At 41.5% G+C, this 21282-nt stretch overlaps 1 protein-coding gene across 1 annotated transcript in view; it reads left to right on the forward strand.

Annotated features, from left to right (window-relative positions):
• The window catches only part of Mmgt1 (membrane magnesium transporter 1), a 45269-nt gene extending 25654 nt beyond the window's left edge, over positions 1–19615 (forward strand). Inside the window, exons 3-5 of the mRNA XM_070039666.1 lie at positions 14507–14693; positions 18600–18693; positions 19330–19615. Coding sequence (XP_069895767.1) covers positions 14507–14693; positions 18600–18693; positions 19330–19342 — 294 coding nt within the window. The 3' untranslated portion in view covers positions 19343–19615. The remainder of the gene's footprint in view (positions 1–14506; positions 14694–18599; positions 18694–19329) is intronic.
• Positions 19616–21282: the final 1667 nt, after the last annotated feature.

Below are 21282 nucleotides of genomic sequence, written 5' to 3' on the forward strand. Positions count from 1 at the left end.
GGATCCCTTTAATGTCTTTTTTTTTTGCCTTATTGCTCTGGCTAAGGATTCCAGAACTATATTGAAGAGGAGTGGAGAGAGTGGACATCCTTGCCTTGTTCCTGTTTTTAGGAGAATTGGTTATAGTTTTTCCCTGTTAAGTATAATATAGGCTATTCATCTGTCAATAAAAGCCATACATGACAGACAAATAGCCAATATTATACTATTGTTTTAAGGAATTTTCCTTCTATTCCTATTTTCTCTGAGCTTTTAACATAAACAAGTTTTGTATTTTATCAAAAGCCTTTTCCGTGTCAATGAAGATAATCGTGTGGTTCTTGAACTTGGATCTGTTGATATGATGGATTACATTTATTGATTTACATATGTTAAACCATCCCTGAATCTTTGGGATTGAGCATACTTGATCGTAATGTGTGATTTTTTTATATGTTTCTGGATTTTGTTAGCTAAAATTTTATTGAGGAGCTTGGTCTGTAGTTCTCTTTTTTGTTTGGTCTTTGCCTGTTTTGGGGATGAGTGTGATACTGGCTTCATAGAATGAGTTTGGAATTGCTCCTTCTATTTCTATTTCTCAGAGGAGCTTCAGGAGTATGGGTATTAATTCCTCTTTAAAGGTCTTATAGAATTTCATAGTGAATCCATCTGGTCCTGGGCTTTATCCTTGTTGGAAGACTTCTGATTGCTTCCTCTATCTCATTGTAAGTTATTGGTTTATTTAATTGATTTATTTCTTCTTGGTTCAGTTTGGGCAAAATCCAAAAATCCATACATTTCTGCTAGGTTTTCCTTCCTTAGTGAGTATAGACTCTGGAAATAGTTCTTTATAATTGTTTGGATGTCAGGTATTTGTTATCATTTTCGCCGTGGCATCCCTGATCTTACTGATTTGGGTCTCCTCTCTTCTTTTTTTTTTTTACTTAATCCTGCCAGAGGTTTTTAAGTTTTATTTATTTTTTTTAAAAAAGCTTTTAGCTTTATTAATTTTATTTATAGTTTTCCTGGTCTCTATCTCCTTAATTTCAGCTCTTCTTTTGGTTATCTAGCTCCATCTAGTAACTTTTCTTGCTTTTCTAGAAGTTTTAGTTGTATCATGAGATTATTTACTTGGTCTGTCTCTATTTTTTTTTTTTTTGTCGGTCATAGGGCTTGAACTCTGCCGGGACACTGTCCCTCAGCTCTTCAGCTCACGGCTAGCTCTCTACCACTTGAGCCACAGCGCCACTTCTGGTTTTCTGGTGGTTAATTGAAGAGTCTCACGGACTTTCCTGCCTGGGCTGGCTTTGAACTGTGATCCTTAGATCTCAACCTCCTGAGTAGCTAGGATTACAGACGTGAGCCACTGATGCCTGGCTTGTCTATGTTTTCTTGATGTGTGCACTGAGAGCAATAAATTTTCCCCTCAAGACTGCTTTTGCCATGTCCCACAGGTTTCTTTGTGATATATATTCATTTTCATTGAATTGTAGGAACTTTTTAATTTCTTCTGTGACCCAAGTATTTCTCAGAAGTATGCTGTTTAATTTCCATATGTTTGAGTAATTTCTAAACTATGCTTTGTTATTGAGAGCTAGCTTGATTCCACTATGATTGGAGAGAATACAGGGGATTATGTCGATTCTCTTGTATTTGCTTAAATTCCTTGTATGAACTATGATATGATCTGTTTTGAAGAAAGTTCCATGGGCTGCTGAGAAGAATGTGTACTGGGTTGTTGTTGGGTGGAAAGATCGGTAGATGTCAATTAAGTCCGCTTGAGATATGGCATAATTTAATTTGGAGGTTTCTTTGCCAGTCCTCTGGTTAGTAGAACTGTCCTTTGGTGAGAGTGCAGTATTAAAGTCTCCTAGTATTATTGTATTTGGATCTATTTTTTCCTGTAAGTATGAGAGTATTTGCTTAACATATTTGTGTGCACCAATGTTTAGAGAGTATAAATTGATAATCGTGACATCTTCTTGGATTGTTCCCTGTATTAATATGTAGTGTTCTTGACTTTTTATATTGATTTTAATGAAAAGTTTATGTTGTCAGATATCAGGATGGCGATTCTTGCCTTCTTGCTGGGAGTATTTACATGGTAGATCTTCCTCCATCCCTTCACTGAGTTTGTTTTTATAATTGGCTATGAGATGGGTCTCTTGAAGACAAATGAATGGATCTTGTTTTCTGATCGAATCTTCAGTTCTTTTTTTGGGTCCGGTCGTGGGGCCTGAACTCTGGGCCTGGGCGCTGTCCCTCAGCTCTTCACCTCAAGGCTAGCGCTCTACCACTTAAGCCACAGCACCACTTCTGGCTTTTTTTTTCTACTTATGTGGTGCTGAGGAATCGAACCCAGTGCCTCATTCATGCAAGGCAAGCGCTCTACCACTGAGACACCTTCCCAGCCCAAGTTCTTTTTCTTTTGATTGGTGAATTGAGACCATTAATATTTATGGTAATTATAGGGAGGTGAATTGTGTTTCCTGTCATTTTCCTGCTTTCCTAAGTTTTTCTTCTTTTCTTTCCTCCTCTGCTTACTAGTTGATCTAGTGATATCTGTCTGATGTGTATCCCTGTTCTTGATTGCTTTCTTCAGATTCTAATCCATCCCTTAATATTCTTTGTAGTGCTGCTTATTATGAATTCATTTAGTTTTTCTTTACTATTAAAAATTTTAGTTTCTCTGTGGACTGTGAATGCTACCAGTGGATGTACCAGTGTGAGTTGGTAGTTAATTGTTCTCAAGGTTCAGATGGTACTTTCCCAGGGTTTCCTTGCATTCAGTGCCTGTGTGGAGAGATCTGCATTGATTCTGATTTTTTTCCTATTGTAGTATAGCTCTTTCTTTGCTTTTGCTATGTACAACATTGTTTCATTATTCAGATCTACCATTTTTACTATAATGTACCTAGATCCTTTTGAGATCTTGCTTGTTAGGTGTACTCTATGCTTCTGTTATGTAGGTAAGATTTTTCTCCTTTAAGACTGGGGAAATAGGGGCTGGGAAGGTGGCTCAGTGGTAGAGTGCTTGCTTCACAAGCATGAGGCCATGGGTTCGATTCTTCAGCACCACATAAGCAGAAAAGGCCAGAAGTGGTGTTGTGGCTCAAGTGGTAGAGTGCTAACCTTGAGCTGAAGAGCTGACAATGCCCAATCCCAGAGTTCAGGCTCCACAACTGACCAAAAAAAAAAAAAACAGGAAATTTTCAGTGATAATCTTATTGAATAAGTGTTGCATTCCTTTATTCTGTTATTCCTCACTTTTGTCTACCCCATTTTATATGAAGGTTAATTTCTTGGCACTGTATGCTTGTTCTTGGACTTCCCTTTGGCATATTTTGAGTGTTTTTTTCCATATCTGTAACTTTTTTTTTCCAGTTGCCGAATTTTGTCTTCAGTACCTGATTTTCTGTATTCCATTTCATTCACTGTTAACTATGGCTTCCATTGTGGTTTGCATGGAGGAAATTGACCCAGTTATGATTTCTATGTCAATTCTCAGAGTATTAATCTCGTGATTTAGCGAGGTTTGTACTGCATTTATTTTTGTGTGTGTGTGTTTTTTTTTGTTTATTTTTGTTTGTCAGCTGTAGGGCTTGAACTCTGGGTTTGGGCGCTGTCCCTCAGCTCTACAGCTCAAGGCCAGCGCTCTACCACTTGAGCCACAGCACCACTTCCGGATTTTGAGTGGTTTATTGGAGATAAGAATCTCATAGACTTTCCTGCCTTTGCTGGCTTTGAATCGTGATCCTCAGATCTCAGCCTCCTGAGTAGCTCAAATTACAGGTATGAGCCACAGGCCCCCGGCTTGCATCTATTCTTGAATGTCTCTTTTTTGAAATCCTGGATCTCTTTTGATAAGTCATTTCTTTGTTTTTTAAATTTCAGATCCATTTCTTGCTTTAATTCTTGAATCATTGCCTCTATCATCTCTTGGATGTAGTATTTGTCTTCCACTTCTTTTTTGCTTTCACTGGACTTCTTCCCTGGGTGGCTGCTGGCCTTTGGGATGGTTTGCTTCCTTGGCTGTTGATAAATCTTATAATTTTTCACTGTGATTTTTTTTTGGGGGGGTCTGATCGTGGGGCCTGAACTCTGGGCCTGGGCGCTGTCCCTCGGCTCTTCAGCTCAAGGCTAGCGCTCTACCACTTGAGCCAAAGCACCACTTCCGGTTTTTTCTTTTTGCTTATGTGGTGCTGAGGAATCGAACCCAGAGCCTCATGCATGCAAGGCAAGCGCTGTACCACTGAGCCACCTTCCCAGCCCTTTACTGTGATTTTTGCATAAGGATTCAGGGATTCCCAAACTCTGACTGTTTTGGTCAGTAGGTGGCTGCCTTTGCTTGGTTCTGGGTTGGTTCCTGGATCAATGGATGAAGCTTGCTCTTGGCCCTGGGCTGGCTGAGAGAGTCTTTACCCGGTCTCAGTTCTGATTGGGAGGGGCCGACCTCCAGCTGCTACTCTGATCCTCATAGGGCTCACTCTTGTTAGATTCTTTTGGGCAGACACACTCTACCCTCTGCTGAGGCATGTGCTCAGTTCCTGACTTCAGTCAGGACAAGTGGTTTAGACAGCTCAGTCTCCCAGTCCCTAGGCCTGGCCCAGGCTCATGGTTCCCAGCTCAAGCCACACTGGTTGGGCTCTGGTGGGGCCTGGTCTATTGGGTTTCCTGACTGGGACACGCAGGTCTGACTTCTTCCACTGCTGGCTGCTATGGTCCACAGGCACTATTCCTGGTTTGAGCATTCAAGCTCCCTTCCAGGGGCCCTCTTGGTTAAGTCTGTCAGGCTGGGTGTGCTCCACTGGTTGCTGGGGCACTTGCACAGTTCCCATCTTCAATGGGACTTGTAGCCCAGGTGGCTGGGGGTTACCACCAGCACTGGTCTCCTGTGGGGGAGGTGGGAGGGTCCCCTGTGGGGTACTCACTTATCCTGGAACTAGTTGGGGGCTGTCCAGCAGTGCTGCAGCAGATTGCTGTTTCTGTGCTTTGTAGGTTGCTGGTCACCTCCACGCTCTGTGTTCCTTTGGGATGATTGTAGGCCGGGCCAGGTGGTGGTGGTGGCTCTGGGTCTATGTTTCATGGTCTCTGCCTCTGTTTATGCTGTCAGGGTCAGTGCTGTGGGCATTTTTTGCGCTGGCCTTCTACCAACTGCTGTGGTTCTGGGGTCCCTGGTGGCTGTGGCACTGTGGAAGAAAGGACGGTTGTGGCTTTGGGGTCCCCAGCAGCTCTTTAGCAGCTTGATGCAGAGCCATGATGCTGGTGAGGGGGGGAAAGGGTCTTTGTGTAGGTTCTGAGCTCTGAGGTTTCTTTTTTTTTTTTTTTTTTTTTTTTTTTTTTTTTAAATTGTATTTTATTTTATTTGAGAACATACTGTACAGAGGGGCTACAATTACATGGGCAGAATAATGCATACATTTCTTACCAAGCATTGCAGCCTCCTCCTTTGTTTACCCTTCACTTCCCTTCCCTGCCTCCCCCCTCCCCCCACCCAATTTTACCCCCCTCCCCCCACCCAATTATACCCCCCTCCCCCCCCACACCGAAATTGTAAAGCTGGTTTTGACATGACATTTTGTACTTCTCATTGTTGCAACAGGTCCACCTGAATCCTTAAACGATTTGTTTGTCCCCATCTCCTCCACATGATATACTGATATCAAATATAGTGAAAGCGGGGGTTACACTGTGGGGGAGGGACATACAAAGCAATAAAGGAATAATCTTATAAATGCATTAGAAATACATGCATGAAAGAAACGAAAACATTAAAATACATATTTAAGGGTTCATTTTCCTAACATCACATTATCTGGCCTTTTCCGCTTGACTCATACCTATACTAGATATTGCAAATAAGGGAAACCATGGGACCTATGCTTCTTTGGGCCTGGCTTACTTCACTTAATATAATTTTTTCCAAACCTTTCCATTTCCTAACAAATGGGGAAATGTCATTCTTTCTGATGGAGGCATAGAATTCCATTGTGTATATATACCACATTTTCTTGATCCATTCATCTACTGAGGGGCATCTGGGTTGGTTCCATATCTTAGCTATGGTAAATAATGCTGCAATAAACATAGTTGTGCTGGTAGCTTTAGTGTGGTCTTGTTTGTAAACATTTGGGTAAATGCCCAAAAGTGGGATTGCTGGATCATAGGGGAGATCTATGTGAAGTCTTTTGAGGAACCTCCATACTGCTTTCCAAAGTGGTTGAACAAGTTTACATTCCCACCAACAATGAAGTAAGGTTCCTTTCTGTCCACATCCCCTCCAGCATCTGTTGTTATTAGAGTTCTTGATTTTTGCTGTTCTAACTGGAGTGAGGTGATATCTCAATGTTGTTTTGATTTGCATTTCTTTTATGGCTAGGGATGTTGAACATTTCTTCATGTGTCTATTGGCCATCCTTCTTTCTTCTTCAGAGAAGCTTCTCTTTAAGTCTTTCGCCCACTTATTTATTGGGCAGTTGTTTCTTTGAGGATTTGTTGTTGGGTGGTTTAATTTTTTGAGTTCCAAGTATATTTTTGATATGAGACCTTTGTCCGTTGTATGGCTAGTAAAGATCTTCTCCCAATCGGTGGGCTTTCTATTGATCTTGCCAGCTATGTCATTTGCCCTGCAGAAGCTCTGCAATCTTATGCAATCCCATTTGTCCAACCTTTCTTTGATTTGTTGTGCTTCCGGGTCTCTATTCAGAAAATTTCGACCTGAGCCAAGGAGACCTAGGGTTTCTCCTATTCCATCCTGTAATGTTTTCAGAGTGTCTGCTTTGAGTTCAAGGTCTTTGATCCATTTGGAGTTGATTCTGGTGCAGGGTGATATATAAGGATCTAGCTTTAGTTTTCTACATGTAGTTAACCAATTTTGCCAGCACCATTTACTGAAGAGGCTGTCTTTCTTCCATTCTATTGTTTTAGCTTCCTTATCGAAGATTAGATGGCTATAGGTCTGTAGGTTCATTTCTGGGTTTTCAATTCTATTCCATTGGTCCTGAGGTCTGTTCTTATGCCAATACCAAGCTGTTTTGATTACTATGGCTTTATAGTAGAGTTTGAAATTTGGTATTGATATTCCTCCAGCAGTGTTCTTTCCGTTGAGGAGCGTTTTTGCTATTCGGGGTCTTTTATTGTTCCATATGAATTTTTGGATTGCCTCCTCTATTTCCTTGAAGAATGAGGGTGGAATTTTGATAGGTATCGCGTTGAATTTGTAGATAGCCTTGGGAAGTATTGCCATTTTCACGATGTTAATCTTGCCAATCCAGGAGCATGGGAGGTTTTGCCATTTTTTAAGTTCTGTGTTGATTTCCTTTTTCAAGATTTTAAAGTTTTCATCATAGAGGTCCTTCACTTCTTTGGTTAAGTTAATTCCTAGGTATTTTATTTTTTGTGGGGCTATTACAAATGGAGTTGCTTTCCTAATTTCAGCCACACTTTTCTCATTGTTGGCATATAGAAAAGCCATTGATTTTGGGGGGTTAATTTTATAACCTGCTACTTTGCCAAAGTTTTGAATCAGCTTGAGTAATTTGGGAGTGGAGTCTATGGGATTCTTTAAATACAAGATCATGTCATCTGCAAAGAGGGAAAGTTTTATTTCTTCTTTCCCTATTTGGATCCCCTTTATGTCTGCATCTTGCCTTATTGCTGTAGCTAGGCATTCTAATACTAGATTGAAGAGAAGTGGAGAGAGTGGGCATCCTTGTCTTGTTCCTGAGTTAAGAGGAAATGGCTTTAGTTTTTCACCATTGAGTATAATGCTGGCTGTAGGTTTGTCATATACAGCCTTTATTGTATTGAGGAATGTTCCATGGATTCCTAATTTTTCCAGAACCTTCATCATAAAGGGGTGTTGGATCTTGTCAAATGCTTTTTCTGCATCTATTGAGATAACCATGTGGTTCTTATTCTTGCTCCTGTTGATGTGATGAATAATATTAATTGATTTGCGTATATTGAACCAGCTTTGCATCCCTGAAATGAATCCTGTTTGATCATGGTGTATGATTTTTTGGATGAATTGTTGAAGTCGATTGGCCAAAATTTTGTTGAGAAGTTTTGCATCAATGTTCATCAAAGAAATGGGTCTATAGTTTTCTTTCTTTGATGAGTCCCTGCCTGGTTTTGGGATGAGGGTTATGATGGCTTCATAGAATGTGTTTGGTAGTGAGCTTTCTCTTTCAATTTCATTGAAGAGTTGGAGGAGTATTGGTGTGAGCTCTGCTTTGAAGGCCTTGTAAAATTCCGCTGTAAAACCATCTGGTCCTGGACTTTTCTTAGCTGGGAGGTCTCTTATTGCTGTTTCTATTTCAATGCTTGATATGGGCCTGTTAAGCTGGTTTAACTCATCTTGGTTTAGTTTTGGCATGTCAATATTTGCTAGGAAAAGGTCCATTTCTGTCAAGTTCTCAAACTTATTAGCATAAAGTTTTGAGAAGTATTCCCTTATAATGTTCTGAATCTTGGTTGTTTCCGTGGTGATGTTTCCATTCTCATCTCTGAGTTTATTAATTTGGGTGTGCTCTCTCCTTTTTCTGATAAGGTTTGCTAAGGGTCTGTCGATTTTGTTAAGTTTTTCGAAGAACCAACTCTTTGTTTTGTTGATTCTTTCTATAGTTTTTTTGGATTCTAATTCATTTAATTCTGATTTAATTTTGATTATTTCTTTCCGTCTACTGGATTGGGGTTTATCTTGCTGCTCTTTTTCAAGGAGGTTTAGATGTGTCATTAAATTGTTAGTTTCCGATCTCTCCAATTTGTTGATGTAGGAGCTCAGAGCTATAAACTTTCCTCTGAGTACTGCCTTTGCTGTGTCCCAGAGGAGCTGGTAATTTGTGTGTTCATTTTTGTTGAATAGCATGAACATTTGAATTTCCTTTCTAATCTCTTCCATGACCCACTCATGATTCAGTAGTGTGTTGTTCAGCCTCCATGTGATACCGGACTTTCTTTGGTGGCTTTTGGTGTTGAGTTCTAATTTTATTCCCTTGTGGTCAGAGAGAATGCAAGGTATAACTTCAATGTTTCTGAATTTAGACAAGTTTGCTTTGTGGCCTAAAATGTGGTCTATTTTAGAAAACGTTCCATGTGCTGCTGAGAAGAACGTGTATTCTGATGCTGCTGGGTGAAATGTTCGGTAAATGTCTGTTAAGTCTAGTTGATCTATGCAGCTGTTTAGATCTGCGGTTTCTCTGTTGAGTTTTTGCCGAGTTGATCTATCTAGTGGGGAGAGTGGTGTGTTAAAATCCCCAACGATTAATGTCTTTGGATCTATCTGGGATTTGAGGGAAAGTAGTGTTTCTTTGATAAATTTGGGTGCTCCATTGTTTGGCGAATAGATATTTAGAATTGTAATATCCTCCTGAAGGAGAGATCCTTTAATTAGTATGTAGCGACCTTCTTTATCTCTTCTCACGAATTTTAATTTGAAGTCTATTTTATCTGATATTAGGATTGCAACTCCCGCCTGTTTATGAGGGCCGTTTGCTTGGTAGATTTTGTTCCAGCCTTTAACCTTGAAAATATGTTTGTTTTTACGGGCAAGATGTGACTCCTGCAGGCAGCAGATAGAAGGGTCTTGTTTTTTAATCCAACTAGACAGTCTATGTCGCTTAATTGGAGAGTTCAGTCCGTTAACGTTAAGAGATAGGACTGAGAGGTATTTGGGAGTTCCTGCCATGTTATCCACCTTCTTGGGGGCTGTGAAAACTGGGTTCTTCCTAAGGTTCTTGGATTCTCAGTTTGGGTGCAGTTTCTTGGCCTTTGTTGCGTTCTTGTTGGTTTTCTATGTGTAGGACATCTTTAAGAATCTTTTGCAGGGCTGGTTTGGTGGAGATGTATTGTTTCAATTTTTCTTTGCTATGGAAGGTTTTTATTTGGCCTTCAGTTATGAAGGAGAGTTTAGCTGGGTACAGTATTCTTGGTTGATAGTTGTTTGTTTTTAGGGCATGGCATACGTCATTCCAGGCTCTTCTTGCTTTGATTGTCTCTGCTGAGAAATCTGAGGTAATTCTAATTGGTTTCCCTTTATAGGTGATTAATCTTTTCTCCTTGACAGCTTTAAGGATCTTTTCCTTGGTCTGGGTTGATCCTGTGTGGATTATAATGTGACGGTGGGATGTCCTATTCTGGTCTGGTCTATTTGGGGTTCTAAAAGCTTCTTGTATCTGAATAGGCCTATCTTTTTGTATGTTTGGGAAGTTCTCTGCTAGGATCCTGTTAAACAAATTTCCTAGACCATTAACTTCTGTTTCTAGGTGCTCCTCTACACCCATTATCCTTAAATTGGGCCTTCTGATGGTGTCCTCCAGGTGTTGGATAGACCTATCATATTTCTTGGACTTGTCTTGGATGGTTGTATGTTCTTTCTCTATAATATCTAGGCTGTCTTCAATCCCTGAGATTCGATCTTCTGCATGGTCTAACCTGCTGTCAAGACTCTCTACTTTGTTTTTTATCTCTTTTCCTTCTACTTGGTCAGCTTTGATGGCTTCAAGTTCTTTGTTGAAGCTCTGTTTTAGGTCTTGTATGAATTTCTTTACTTCCTTAATTTGGTGTTCAGTGTTTGTTCTCAAATCACTTAGTTGATTGGTTATGGTTTCTTTGGACTCCCATTCCTTCTGTTGGGTTCCATTCAACATTCCCTTTGTGGTCTCCCTGACTTCCTTCAGCTCTTTGTTAATGGATTCCATGAATGTCTTTAGTGATCTTTGTGTATTCTCTACCTGGTCTCTTAATTCGTGAATTACTCTTTGATTAGTTTCCTCCCTTCTGTGGGATTCCTGCAGTTCTCTTTGAGTGTTCTCTGCCTGCTCACGCCATTCCTCCCTTTCTCTTTGAGTATTCTCAAGTTGTTCATGCAAATCCTGTATCAGTTTTTGAGAAGCTTCCTCACGCTTATGATATTCCTGTATAAACTTCTGGGATGCCTCCTCTCTCTCCCTATCACGCTCATACAGAGTCCTTTGTACATTGTCAAACTTCTCATTTATCATGTTTGCTATTAGTGTTTGTAGAGCTATTTGGGAACTCTCCTCTTGGTTATTCTTTATATGTTCTAATCCCTGATTATCAAGGTTGGGAATTGAGATACCCGAATTTGCCATTTTTCTTGTGTTTTTCCGGCTTACTCGGCCCATTTGAGATAAAGATTGCACCAGTTTTGTGCTAGAACACTATCTTAAGGCAACCATCAACCAAAGTTTGCATTTGTACAGTCAATAGTCTACAGATACAATCTAGTTCAACAGATACATCTATTCAACATCAAACGACTATATGTTAAAGGACTTCGAACCGCAGAAAAGAATTTGGAAAACCAGAAATTATTAGGATTAGTGAGAGATGTGGGTAAAAAATAGGAATAGATTGGTGTGGGGAGGCACAAGGAGAGTTAACTATGTCCTACTCACAGTGCAGGAAATGGGTTGGGTAGGATGCAAGTAGAGAGAGAGAGAAAAAGAAGAGACGGAAAGGGGTATAAAGAGAGACCAGAAAAAGAATAGAAACGTAAAAATTAATGTTATTATAGAGGTTAAAAGACCGTCTATTTAGAGAGGAATGTGAATATGTTCAGAGAAGGGGAGGGACATTGAGGAGATGTGAAAAGCTTTAAGGGAGAAGAAAAGATCAGAAGTTCAGTAGAGCTAGATAAAAAACAAAAAGATAATTAAGAAAGAAAGAAAAAGAGAAAGAAGACAAGAAAAGAAAGGAAAACTCTCATTCACGTAATTCTGAAATAAAAATTATAAGATGAGAAAAAAAAGTTACTGGAAAACAATTATTTTTTCAGAAGAGGCAAAAATTAAAGATTGATAAAAGTTTTAGAAGGGAAAAAAATTTATATACATATATATATATATATATAAGGTAACAAAAAACAAAAAACAAGCAAAAAAAAGAAAAGAAGAAGAAGAAAAAAAAGAGAAAAAAAAAAAAAAGAAAAAAAAAAAAAAAAAGAAGAAAAAAAAAAAGTCTTTTGATTTTTTTTTTTGTTTTTTTGTTTTTGGGGGGGGAGGAGTGGGAAGAATCCTGTATCTCCCTTTTGTCTGCAACCAGTCTCTTGGAGTCTCTGGTCAGCTTGAGGTCCTGTGGCTTGATTGGTTTCTTAAGTCAGTTGGTTGGAAGAGGCAGAAAAATGCTCTGCTTTACCCAAGATTTTGAGATCCCCCTCCCAGGTTAGTTTTCTGGGAGGGTGGTCTGCTTTGAGAGTCACAAAAGAGGGGGATGTGGTGATGAGGCTAGGTTCTGGGTGGAGTTGAGGCCTTTCAGCAAACAGTAGCTTTTCCCTGGGGCTATTTTGTGATAACTCACAGCGCCCAGCCTGGAGCCATTCTCAGGGTTTCTGTTTTTCAATTGATTGTGGTGGCTGCTAGAGGGAGGGGCAGCCTCTGGCTCTGGTTACCCAGTGAGGCTAGGCTGGCGCCTGTGCTGGGTGACTTTTCCCTGGATGGAGCTGAGTCTGGCAGGTCACTTCGGCGTTAAGTTCTTGTGACCTGCTAAATGACTCATTTTATTCCAAGGCCTGAGCTGAAGCTAGCAGCAACTCCGAGCTTTGTCGGTATCCAAGATGGAGATCACCGGTGCTGGGGGGGGAGGGGTGGCCTTCCTTCCTCTGCTCCCTGAGGAGTGAGGATGTCGGGCTTGTACTCACGCTGAGTCTTGGGTCCTGGGTCGTCTCTGGTGCCGAGTCTTGGATCCTGGGTCGTCTCTGGTCTGCAAGCTGCAGGGTGAAGATGTCCGCTCTTTGTTGGTTCTTGCTGGTGTTGAGTAGAATCCGCTCGGCCGCTGCGTCTGGCTCCTTCGTCCCGGACTCTCTGTGTGAGCGCTCAGGTATGGCCCCAGGCTGTGGTCTCTGCCGCTTGCGACCCTGTCGCCGCCGCTGCCGCCGTGGCGGCTGCTGGCGACCACTTGCCTTGGCTTCCCCTCTCTTGTCTAACTCTCTGTCCTGTGATGGCACACTTGGTGTGATTCTCTGGCTTAGGACTGTTCACTGGAACTCTAAAGCTGCTTTCTATGCGAGAGCTTGTTCAGATTCCAGCTTCTCCTCCGCCATCTTCCCGGAACCTGAGCTCTGAGGTTTCTGTCTCTGTTTATAATCACCGGGTCTGGCACTGGCACCAGCACCAGCATTTTGTGAATCTTTTGCACTGCTTTTCTGCAATTGGCCACTGTGGCTCAGGGGTCCCCAGTGGCCCCGGGCTGGGCCACTTGGACAGTTTGGCACAGACCTATGCCACCAGCAAGGGGTAGGGGAAGGGTCTTCACACTTTTTCATCTTTATGTAAGTTCTGATGTATTTTTCTTGCTTTCACTTCCTATATTTCTCGGGGTATTCGCCTTTTTCCTGTTGTTGGTCTCTTGAAGAAACGGAACGTTGGAACTCAAACTCTCTATTTGGTTGGAGAGAGCTGTGGCGTTTCCCTACTGTTCCGTCACCATCTTGGTCCCCCCTTCATATGTTTTGTTTTAATAAGAATAAACTCATCACCAGGCACCAGTGGTTAATGCCTGTAATCTCCGATACTCAAAAGGCTGGGCAGCCTTCAAACCACAGTCCTCAGATCTCAGCCTTCCTGAGTAGCTAGGATTACAAGTGTGAGCTGCTAGTGCCCAGCTATCACTTTCTTCTTTATGGCTGAACAAAACTATTTTCTGTAGTTTTGGACTATCTCTCTTGTTTCTCTCTCTCTCTCTCTCTCTCTCTTGTTTCTCTCTCTCCCTCTTGTTTCTCTCTCTCTTGTTTCTCTCTCACTTGTTGCTCTCTTGTTTCTCTCTCCCTCCCTCCCTCTCTGTCTCTGTCTCTGTCTCTGTCTGTCTCTGTCTCTGTCTCTGTCTCTGTCTCTCTCTCTCTCTCTCTCTCTCTCTCCTCTCAGTTGTAGAGCTTGAACTCATGGCCTGTGAGCTGTCCCTGAGCCTCTTTGTAATCAGGGCTAGTGCTTGAACCACTTCTGATTTTTGAGTGGTTAGTTGGAGAGAAGACTCTCACGAGGACTTTTCTGCCTGGGCTGACTTTGAACCACTATACTCAGGTCTTAGCCTCCTAAGTTGGTATGGTTACAGGTGTAAGCCACAGGCACCCAATTTATCTTATATTCTCTTACATAGTAATTACAAACATTGGGAGAAGCACCTTGCCTTGCTCTGTCATATTTTGCATGTCTTTATGATTTGCTGAATGTTCAATAATGTAGCCACATGGAAGAAACTTTTCTTGTCCTTTTTTTGCCAGTCCTGGAGCTTGAACTCAGGGCCTGGGCACTGTCTCTGAGCTTCTTTTGCCCAGGCTAGCACTCTACCACTTGAGCCACAGTGCCACTTCGGGCTTTTTCCATTTATGTGGTACAGAGGAATCAAACCCAGTACTTCATGCACGGTAGGCAAGCACTCTAGCGCTAAGCCACATTCCCAGCCCTTTTCTTATCCTTTATCATCTTAACCTGGAAGCTTTCAGTCCTGTTTCCAGGTTGTGAAACTTGAATGTTATCATGAATGGAATATTGTCATGGCTATTTTCCAGGAAACGATGGCTGATGAAGCAAATAAGAATCTGGGAAGACCTGAAGCTGAAGAGAACCCAGCAAATGAAGACATGTTTATTCCACCACCACCTAAAAGGAAGTGCACTGAAGTTCTTCCATCCAAGAATGAACTAGCAAATGAGGGAGAATCCCGTACTGAGACCCTGGCCAAGAAAGAGAAAGAAGGTAATTACATATTTAATGGGTGGACAGATACCTGCATGTCTATAAGGGGAAAGAACCTCTCTGTTTTTTTGTTTTTGTTTTTTGTCGGTCATGGAGGCTGAACTCTGGGCCTGGGCACTGTTCCTCAGCTCTTCAACTCAAGGCTAGCGCCCTACCACTTGAGCCACAGCGCCACTTCTGGCTTTTTTCTGCTTATGTGGTACTGAGGAATTGAACCTAGGGCCTCATTCATGCGAGGCAAGCACTCTACCACTGAGCCAATTTCCTAGCCTGAAAGAACCTCTCTGAAATGAAGAAAGTCTTGGGAATTGCTATGAGCATAAAGAACTTCCTATAGGTGGGATAGAGACAGTTTTTACACAGGAAGCAATGGATTTCTCTTCAGCCCATGATCAACTTCTCATACTTTACCTTCTCCCATCACCAGCTCTCCTGCCTGGTGTCATACACGGAGATCCTGCCTCTTCATTCACACATTTGTTGTGGACAAGAATAACAGTCTAAGCTGACATAGCTTTTTGTTTCTCAGCAGACTTTTGTCCAGTTTTCCACTGACCCGTCTGTGGCAACTTTCTAGGACTTCAATTCTACTTTTTTTCCCCCTTAATGGTAAATGTGTATTATGATCTTTTTCTGCCTTTCCCTTTTTATTTTCCTCTAATACAATTGTAAAAATTTCTAAACCACGCATTTTTCTATACTTCCTAGTGTACTCTGGCTTGATGTATCATCAATTAGTTCCAAAACTTCTTGATCAAACTACTTTCTTTTTTTTTGGGGGGGGGGTCCAGTCGTGGGGCCTGAACTCTGGGCCTGGGCGCTGTCCCTCAGCTCTTCAGCTCAAGGCTAGCACTCTACCACTTGAACCACAGCGCGCCACTTCTGGCTTTTTTCTGTGGTGCTGAGGAATGGAACCCAGGGCCTCATGCATACAAGGCAAGCACTCTACCATTGAGCCACCTTCCCAGCCTGATCAAACTACTTTTAATTCCTGCTTCTCTTTTACATGTATTCTCTCAAACTTTAACCATAATGTCATAAGCAAGTATTTAGACCAAGACACTCCAGGCTATTCTGAAACAATCTTTCATGTCTTAAGCACTCTGATTGCCACCAGAGACTAAATAAGCTGTGTACCTCCTGGACCACCATTCTTTCTTCACCCTTCTCCCTTTGCCTCTGAGCTTCACTTTGTAGGCATTGTTTTTTGGTCCTGTGATCCTTACCCCATTCTGACTAAAGCCAGTTGTATTTCCCCTTGGACTCTGTTTAAAGGATACCTCTAAGAAGGGATTGCCACTATCAGAAAGCTGTAGACATTCTCTACATTGCTTTGTTTCACATCTCTGCTTGAGTGTTAATCAGCATGAGTCCAGCTATGTGGTTCCTGTGTGACTTCACCCACCATGACAGTGTATACTTCATAAGGGTACATGGGCAGCACCTGTTGGTATTGCTCACTGCTGATGTCCAAAATATTTTTTTTAATTCACTTTGTTGTTATTACAAAGGTGATGCACAGAGGGATTACAGTTATATGTCAGGTAATGAATACATTTCCTTTCATACAATGTCATCCCTTTTCTCTCTCCCAGTTCCTTCCTCCCATCTCCACCTGCAAGTTGTATAGTTTACTTTCAAAACAGCGTCCAGTGAGCACCACTGCTGTACATTTTCACTCTTTTCCCCTTGAGTTCTGTGCTTCCCCTCCCAAATATAGACAAATGAACAATTAGAAAGAAAATAAAACAGAAATAACAACAAAGAAAAAACTCTTCGTTTCTATTTCTTGGAGGTCATTTTGAGATATATTATTCTATATGCTCAGAGGCACATAAGTGTTGTGCCTTTGTGTTTCTCTAAGTAATTGATGAAAAGCTGGAAGTGGAGCTGTGGCTCAAGTAGTAGACCACCAGCCTTGAGTGCAAAAGCTAAGGGACAGTTCCCAGGCTTCGAGTTCAAGCTCCAGTACCAGTATACCCATACAAAAGAGTAGACCACTGTTTTGTGGTTGGGACTGTGATGCTATTTCCAGGGTTGCCATTGTCTCATTCACATAAGGATTCCTAGCAAAGGGAAGCTGTCCCTGTACAATGCCCTCATCAGCCATGTGAAAACCCTTGGCCAACAGCAATGTGGACCTGGCAGGGTGGCCTTTGCAGTGGGTTGAGCTCTACCTGAATGACAGCTTGAGTCATGTGGACTCCATGGTCTTGGACAACACACTTTTTCTTTCTGGCTACCAACTCTTCATCCATAAAATGGTTAGAACTAGATTATCCTTTTAAACCCAAGTTTTATGATGTTCAAGGCAATTGGATCTCCTTATCTATGAAGGCCAGAGAGGGACACAGGTTCCTCTGGGACTAAGCTTCTGTTGGCAATTGCCACCCATGATATCCCGGGTTTGAGCATGCAGGTTCAAGACCAAGTCCTTCCAAGTGGGATACACCTGTTTCTCCATCTTCTACAGACCAAACAGACTTTCCACAGGTGTCACCAAAAGGCCTTGTTCTGCTCTTCACATGTGGAGGAAATGGCAGAGCAGAGACAGGGATATCCAGCTTCTTACAGAGTACCTGAAGCTTCAGACATGTTCAAGTGACATAGAGGCATCAGATTGAAGTGAAAAGCACCCAACTTTGACACAGAAGGGTAGCATAAGCTGAATCACTCCCATGGGATTTTATGTGCTATCATACGATTTACAGGCATCTAGATACAATGTGATCTTTTCTGCATGAAAATTTTGTCGAGACAGTTAATTACAGATTCCAGGAATTTGTGAAAGGATAATTAATGATGTTTTGTCCACCTTGCTTTCTGCAGTTTCTTGGAGCCAGAGGTTATCAGGGGAATTTATTTTATTATGTGTATTAATGGCAGCTATCAAACATGAGGGTTTTCTCTTGTAAGCCCTCATCTTCTGAAATAAATTATCCCATGAGGAGCACCCTGAGATGCATGAGGTGGCATGAAATCCTCCCACCTACAGCTCACCATTTGGTTTGCAGTTGCTGCTGTTAGCCACCATGGCTATGAGCATCTCATGGAAGAAGGTGAGGGCTCACATGAAGGCTCTTTATGGAAACATCTTCCATCAAAGCTTATGCGGTTGACAGGAGGCAGTGTTCCCCCAAGTCCACTGAATTCTGTGTGTGAACACTCTCCTAGTAGCAGTGGAGATGGTGGTAATACAGTTGATGTAGAGGATGTGAACAACAGCCTCTGTCCAAGTAACATCAAAGCTTTACCAGCTATGGTGCTTGATTCCTTGTTAGCAGGATACAAGGAAATCAAAGGTAATATAAAATGTGAACTCACTAAGGAAATTGAGATGTTCGGATAAAGTAAGTAGAGGAAGAATGGCTCATGATGAACTGGAGAAGATGGCCATGTGATCATGTAAAGTATCTGGCCAACTGCCATAAGAGATGGCCACAGTGCCACTTCCAGTTTTTGACTGGTTAACTGGAGATAAAAGTCTCATGGGGACTTTTCTGTCCAGGCTGGCTTCAAACCACAATCCTCACATCTCAGCTTCCTGAGTAGCTAAGATTACAGGTGTGAGCCACTGGTGCCCAGCTAGATTTGCATTGTTTATGCAATTTGTTTTGGTTCTTTTGCACTGCTACTAACATGTTTCATAGATTTCTCTCATCCTTGCAATTCTAATCTTATTTGATCATTGTTACACTTTCCAGATTAATATAGGGCAGTATCTGAACTGAAGGATGTAAAACACACACACACACACACACACACACAAACAACATGTTTGTATATACACTCACAGAACACGTAACATTCTGTCATGATTCATACTTACTGAGGGAGGCCTATAGTAAGATTGACTTCTTTCTTCATTTTTGAGAACCACTGATATGTTTTTTTTTGTCTTTTTAGAATATGAAAAAATCTTTCAAGTATTTGATAAAGAACCGGGAACTCTAGAAATGACAAGAGAACTTTTTGAAAATGCCATCAAGGAAGCAATAAGGTGGGTGGTAATGGAAACTGTCCATTTTTTTTCAGTAACCTAGCCCTGGCAGGGCCAAGAGTAGGTATGTACAGAGCTCTGTTCTCCTCAGTCCCTAGCTCTACTCATTGTTTTGTTTTTTGTGTTTTTTTTTTTTTTTGTTGGTCGTGGGGCTTGAACTCTGGGTGTGGGTGCTGTCCTTGTGCTCTTCGGCTCAAGGCAAGCGTTCTACCGCTTGAGCCACAGCACCACTTCTGGTTTTCTAGTGGTTTATTGTAGATAAAAGTCTCACAAACTTTCCTCCCCAGGCTGGCTTTGAACTAAGATCCTCAGATCTCCACCTCCTGAGTAGTTAGGATTACAGGCGTGAGCCACCGGTGCCCCGCTTGCTCTACTCATTGTTAAGTAATGTTTCTATTAGTGTCTTCTCAGCCTGACTTAGCTTTCCAGCCCAATCAGCCCTCTGGTATCTCTGAAGTTTGAGCTGAGCAGAGCATTAATCCTTAGCTGAAAGCCTTTGTCCTTGGTTGTGTGACATTACAGTGTGGACACAGTACTTATTCATAGGCAGTGTTTTTCTGTTCTGTCTTCCACAGCTTCCTAAGTCATTGATTCTTTTGTTGTATTTTATTTGATTATTCTTCTCTTTATTTTCAGATTCAAATGCTGAGATTTAATTCAGCACTCTGAGAAGATATTGAAACAACTGAACAACGACCTCAACAGATAATTTGAAGCCTTAAACATGTAGTTCTGTTATGAAATTGATCAGTATGATGGGAGAAGTAGTTTGCTGTGTTAGAGAAGGTAACAGGTTAATGCTGAAGTCTCTTAGCCTGTGTTAGTTAAGAGAATTGCATTCTGGAGGTTAAGAAAAAGAAGTGAAACCTTTGTTGTAAATTTCTATTAATAAAAGCTCCTTTGGACCTATGTGTTTGATTTAAATGTATAGCTTATTGTGTTGTGTTCTTTTGTTTTCCACCTGTATCAGGGGTGTTATTTTGTTATTGGTTGATCCTATTACCATCCTGTTCTCTGCAGTAGATGTGAAAGTCAAGGGTGGTATGCATAACAGTCTTTTTTAGGATTGTCCATTTTCATTTTATTCTTTTTTGCTAGTATTTCTTGAGACAAGTTTTTCCCTGTGTACCCCCAGATACATATAACTCACTGTGTAGTCCCAGCTAACCTGAAACCCTGATGATGCATTTGCTTTAGGCTCTCAAGTGCTGTAATGAAAGGTCTGGCAGCCCATCACTGGCCTCAGGATCCATTTCATATCCCCATGGCCCCGAGATAGATTTCAGCAGGACAAGTTGCTTGGCATGGCACCATGGGATTATTCACACACTCTACTGAAGAGTCTGGATCATGAAATGTCTTCTGAATTGTCTTGCTTAAAATTTCCCTTTATCAAAAAAGTCAAGAGTTCAGAGAAGGGTTCCAAACACTCCAGGCATGTTATTGCTCAGCTCTTGTACTGACTCCCGGTTTCCTTTGGGCAAGATTTTCTTGTAGACCATTTTGTTGATGAGATTTTCAATTTCCACACAGATTCAGTTGGGTTTTTTGTTTGTTGTTTGTGACTTGGGCCCACTTGGAAGGTCAGGCTTGCATGCAAGGTGCTGTGGAGCCCAAGCTGGCTCTGAATTCATCTTTTTGCCTCAGCCTCTGACTGTTACATTAAGGACATACATTAACATGCCTTATCCAACTGAGTGGTGGTCTTTGTTTGCTTTATTGGTGTTTTCTTTTGGAGACAGTACTCAGGATTTCACTTGAGTCATGCCTACAGTCAATTTTGAGCCACCTTCCCAGCATTGGCCTTGGTTATTTTCTTTGTAAGATATCCTTTAATACTTAGTTTGTCTAGGTGTTATCCTCCTACTGAACTTCCACGTATCACTGGGCATGATAGAGCCACTTTTGCCCACTCATTGTGCTATCAGTCTTATCTGAGAAAAGCATTTCACCATGCTCAAACCCTGAATCCATTTCTCTGTTGAAACAATGACCAGTGATATTAAAACCATAATTTACTAAGAATGGATGCAAATTTTGCTACTGGATGTGGACAAATAATGTTGAAAGTCATCCAAATTACCCCTTCTTGCTGAAGATGTTAAACGAATATGGAAGAATCAGATCCATATAGCACATATTAAGAAAGAGCATTTCCCCCTCCTACATTGTTGCATGAAGCCCAGAGCACTGATGCCACAAGGTAGAACAAGCTGTAGGTGTAGTCCAAGTGGTAGAGTACCTGTCTAGCAAGCATAAAGCTAGGTCAGACCCCAGTACTGACAAGGCTAAGACTAACAGTGATGCTTCAAACAAGCCATGTTTGAGATAGCATTTCAGCATAGTGGGGAGCATGACAAGTTAGTTACACAATGTTAGCATGAGTCTATTACTGTACTTCATTCTCTGACAGAGTGCCATGTTTAGAAGTGATGTAATGTGGGATACTATTGTGGAAGACATGCTCCTTCCTGAGACTGCAAATGGTTGTCCCAAACATGGTAATGAAAATTTAAATCCACAGTGAGTATTTATTCAACTGAAAACAGAAGTGCCTTTTCCCTCATGGAAGCAGACCAAATCAGCCTA

Source organism: Dipodomys merriami, unplaced genomic scaffold, assembly GCF_024711535.1.
Source record: "Dipodomys merriami isolate MVZ:Mamm:240054 unplaced genomic scaffold, mDipMer1.0.p SCAF_3, whole genome shotgun sequence".
Lineage (NCBI taxonomy): Eukaryota > Metazoa > Chordata > Mammalia > Rodentia > Heteromyidae > Dipodomys > Dipodomys merriami.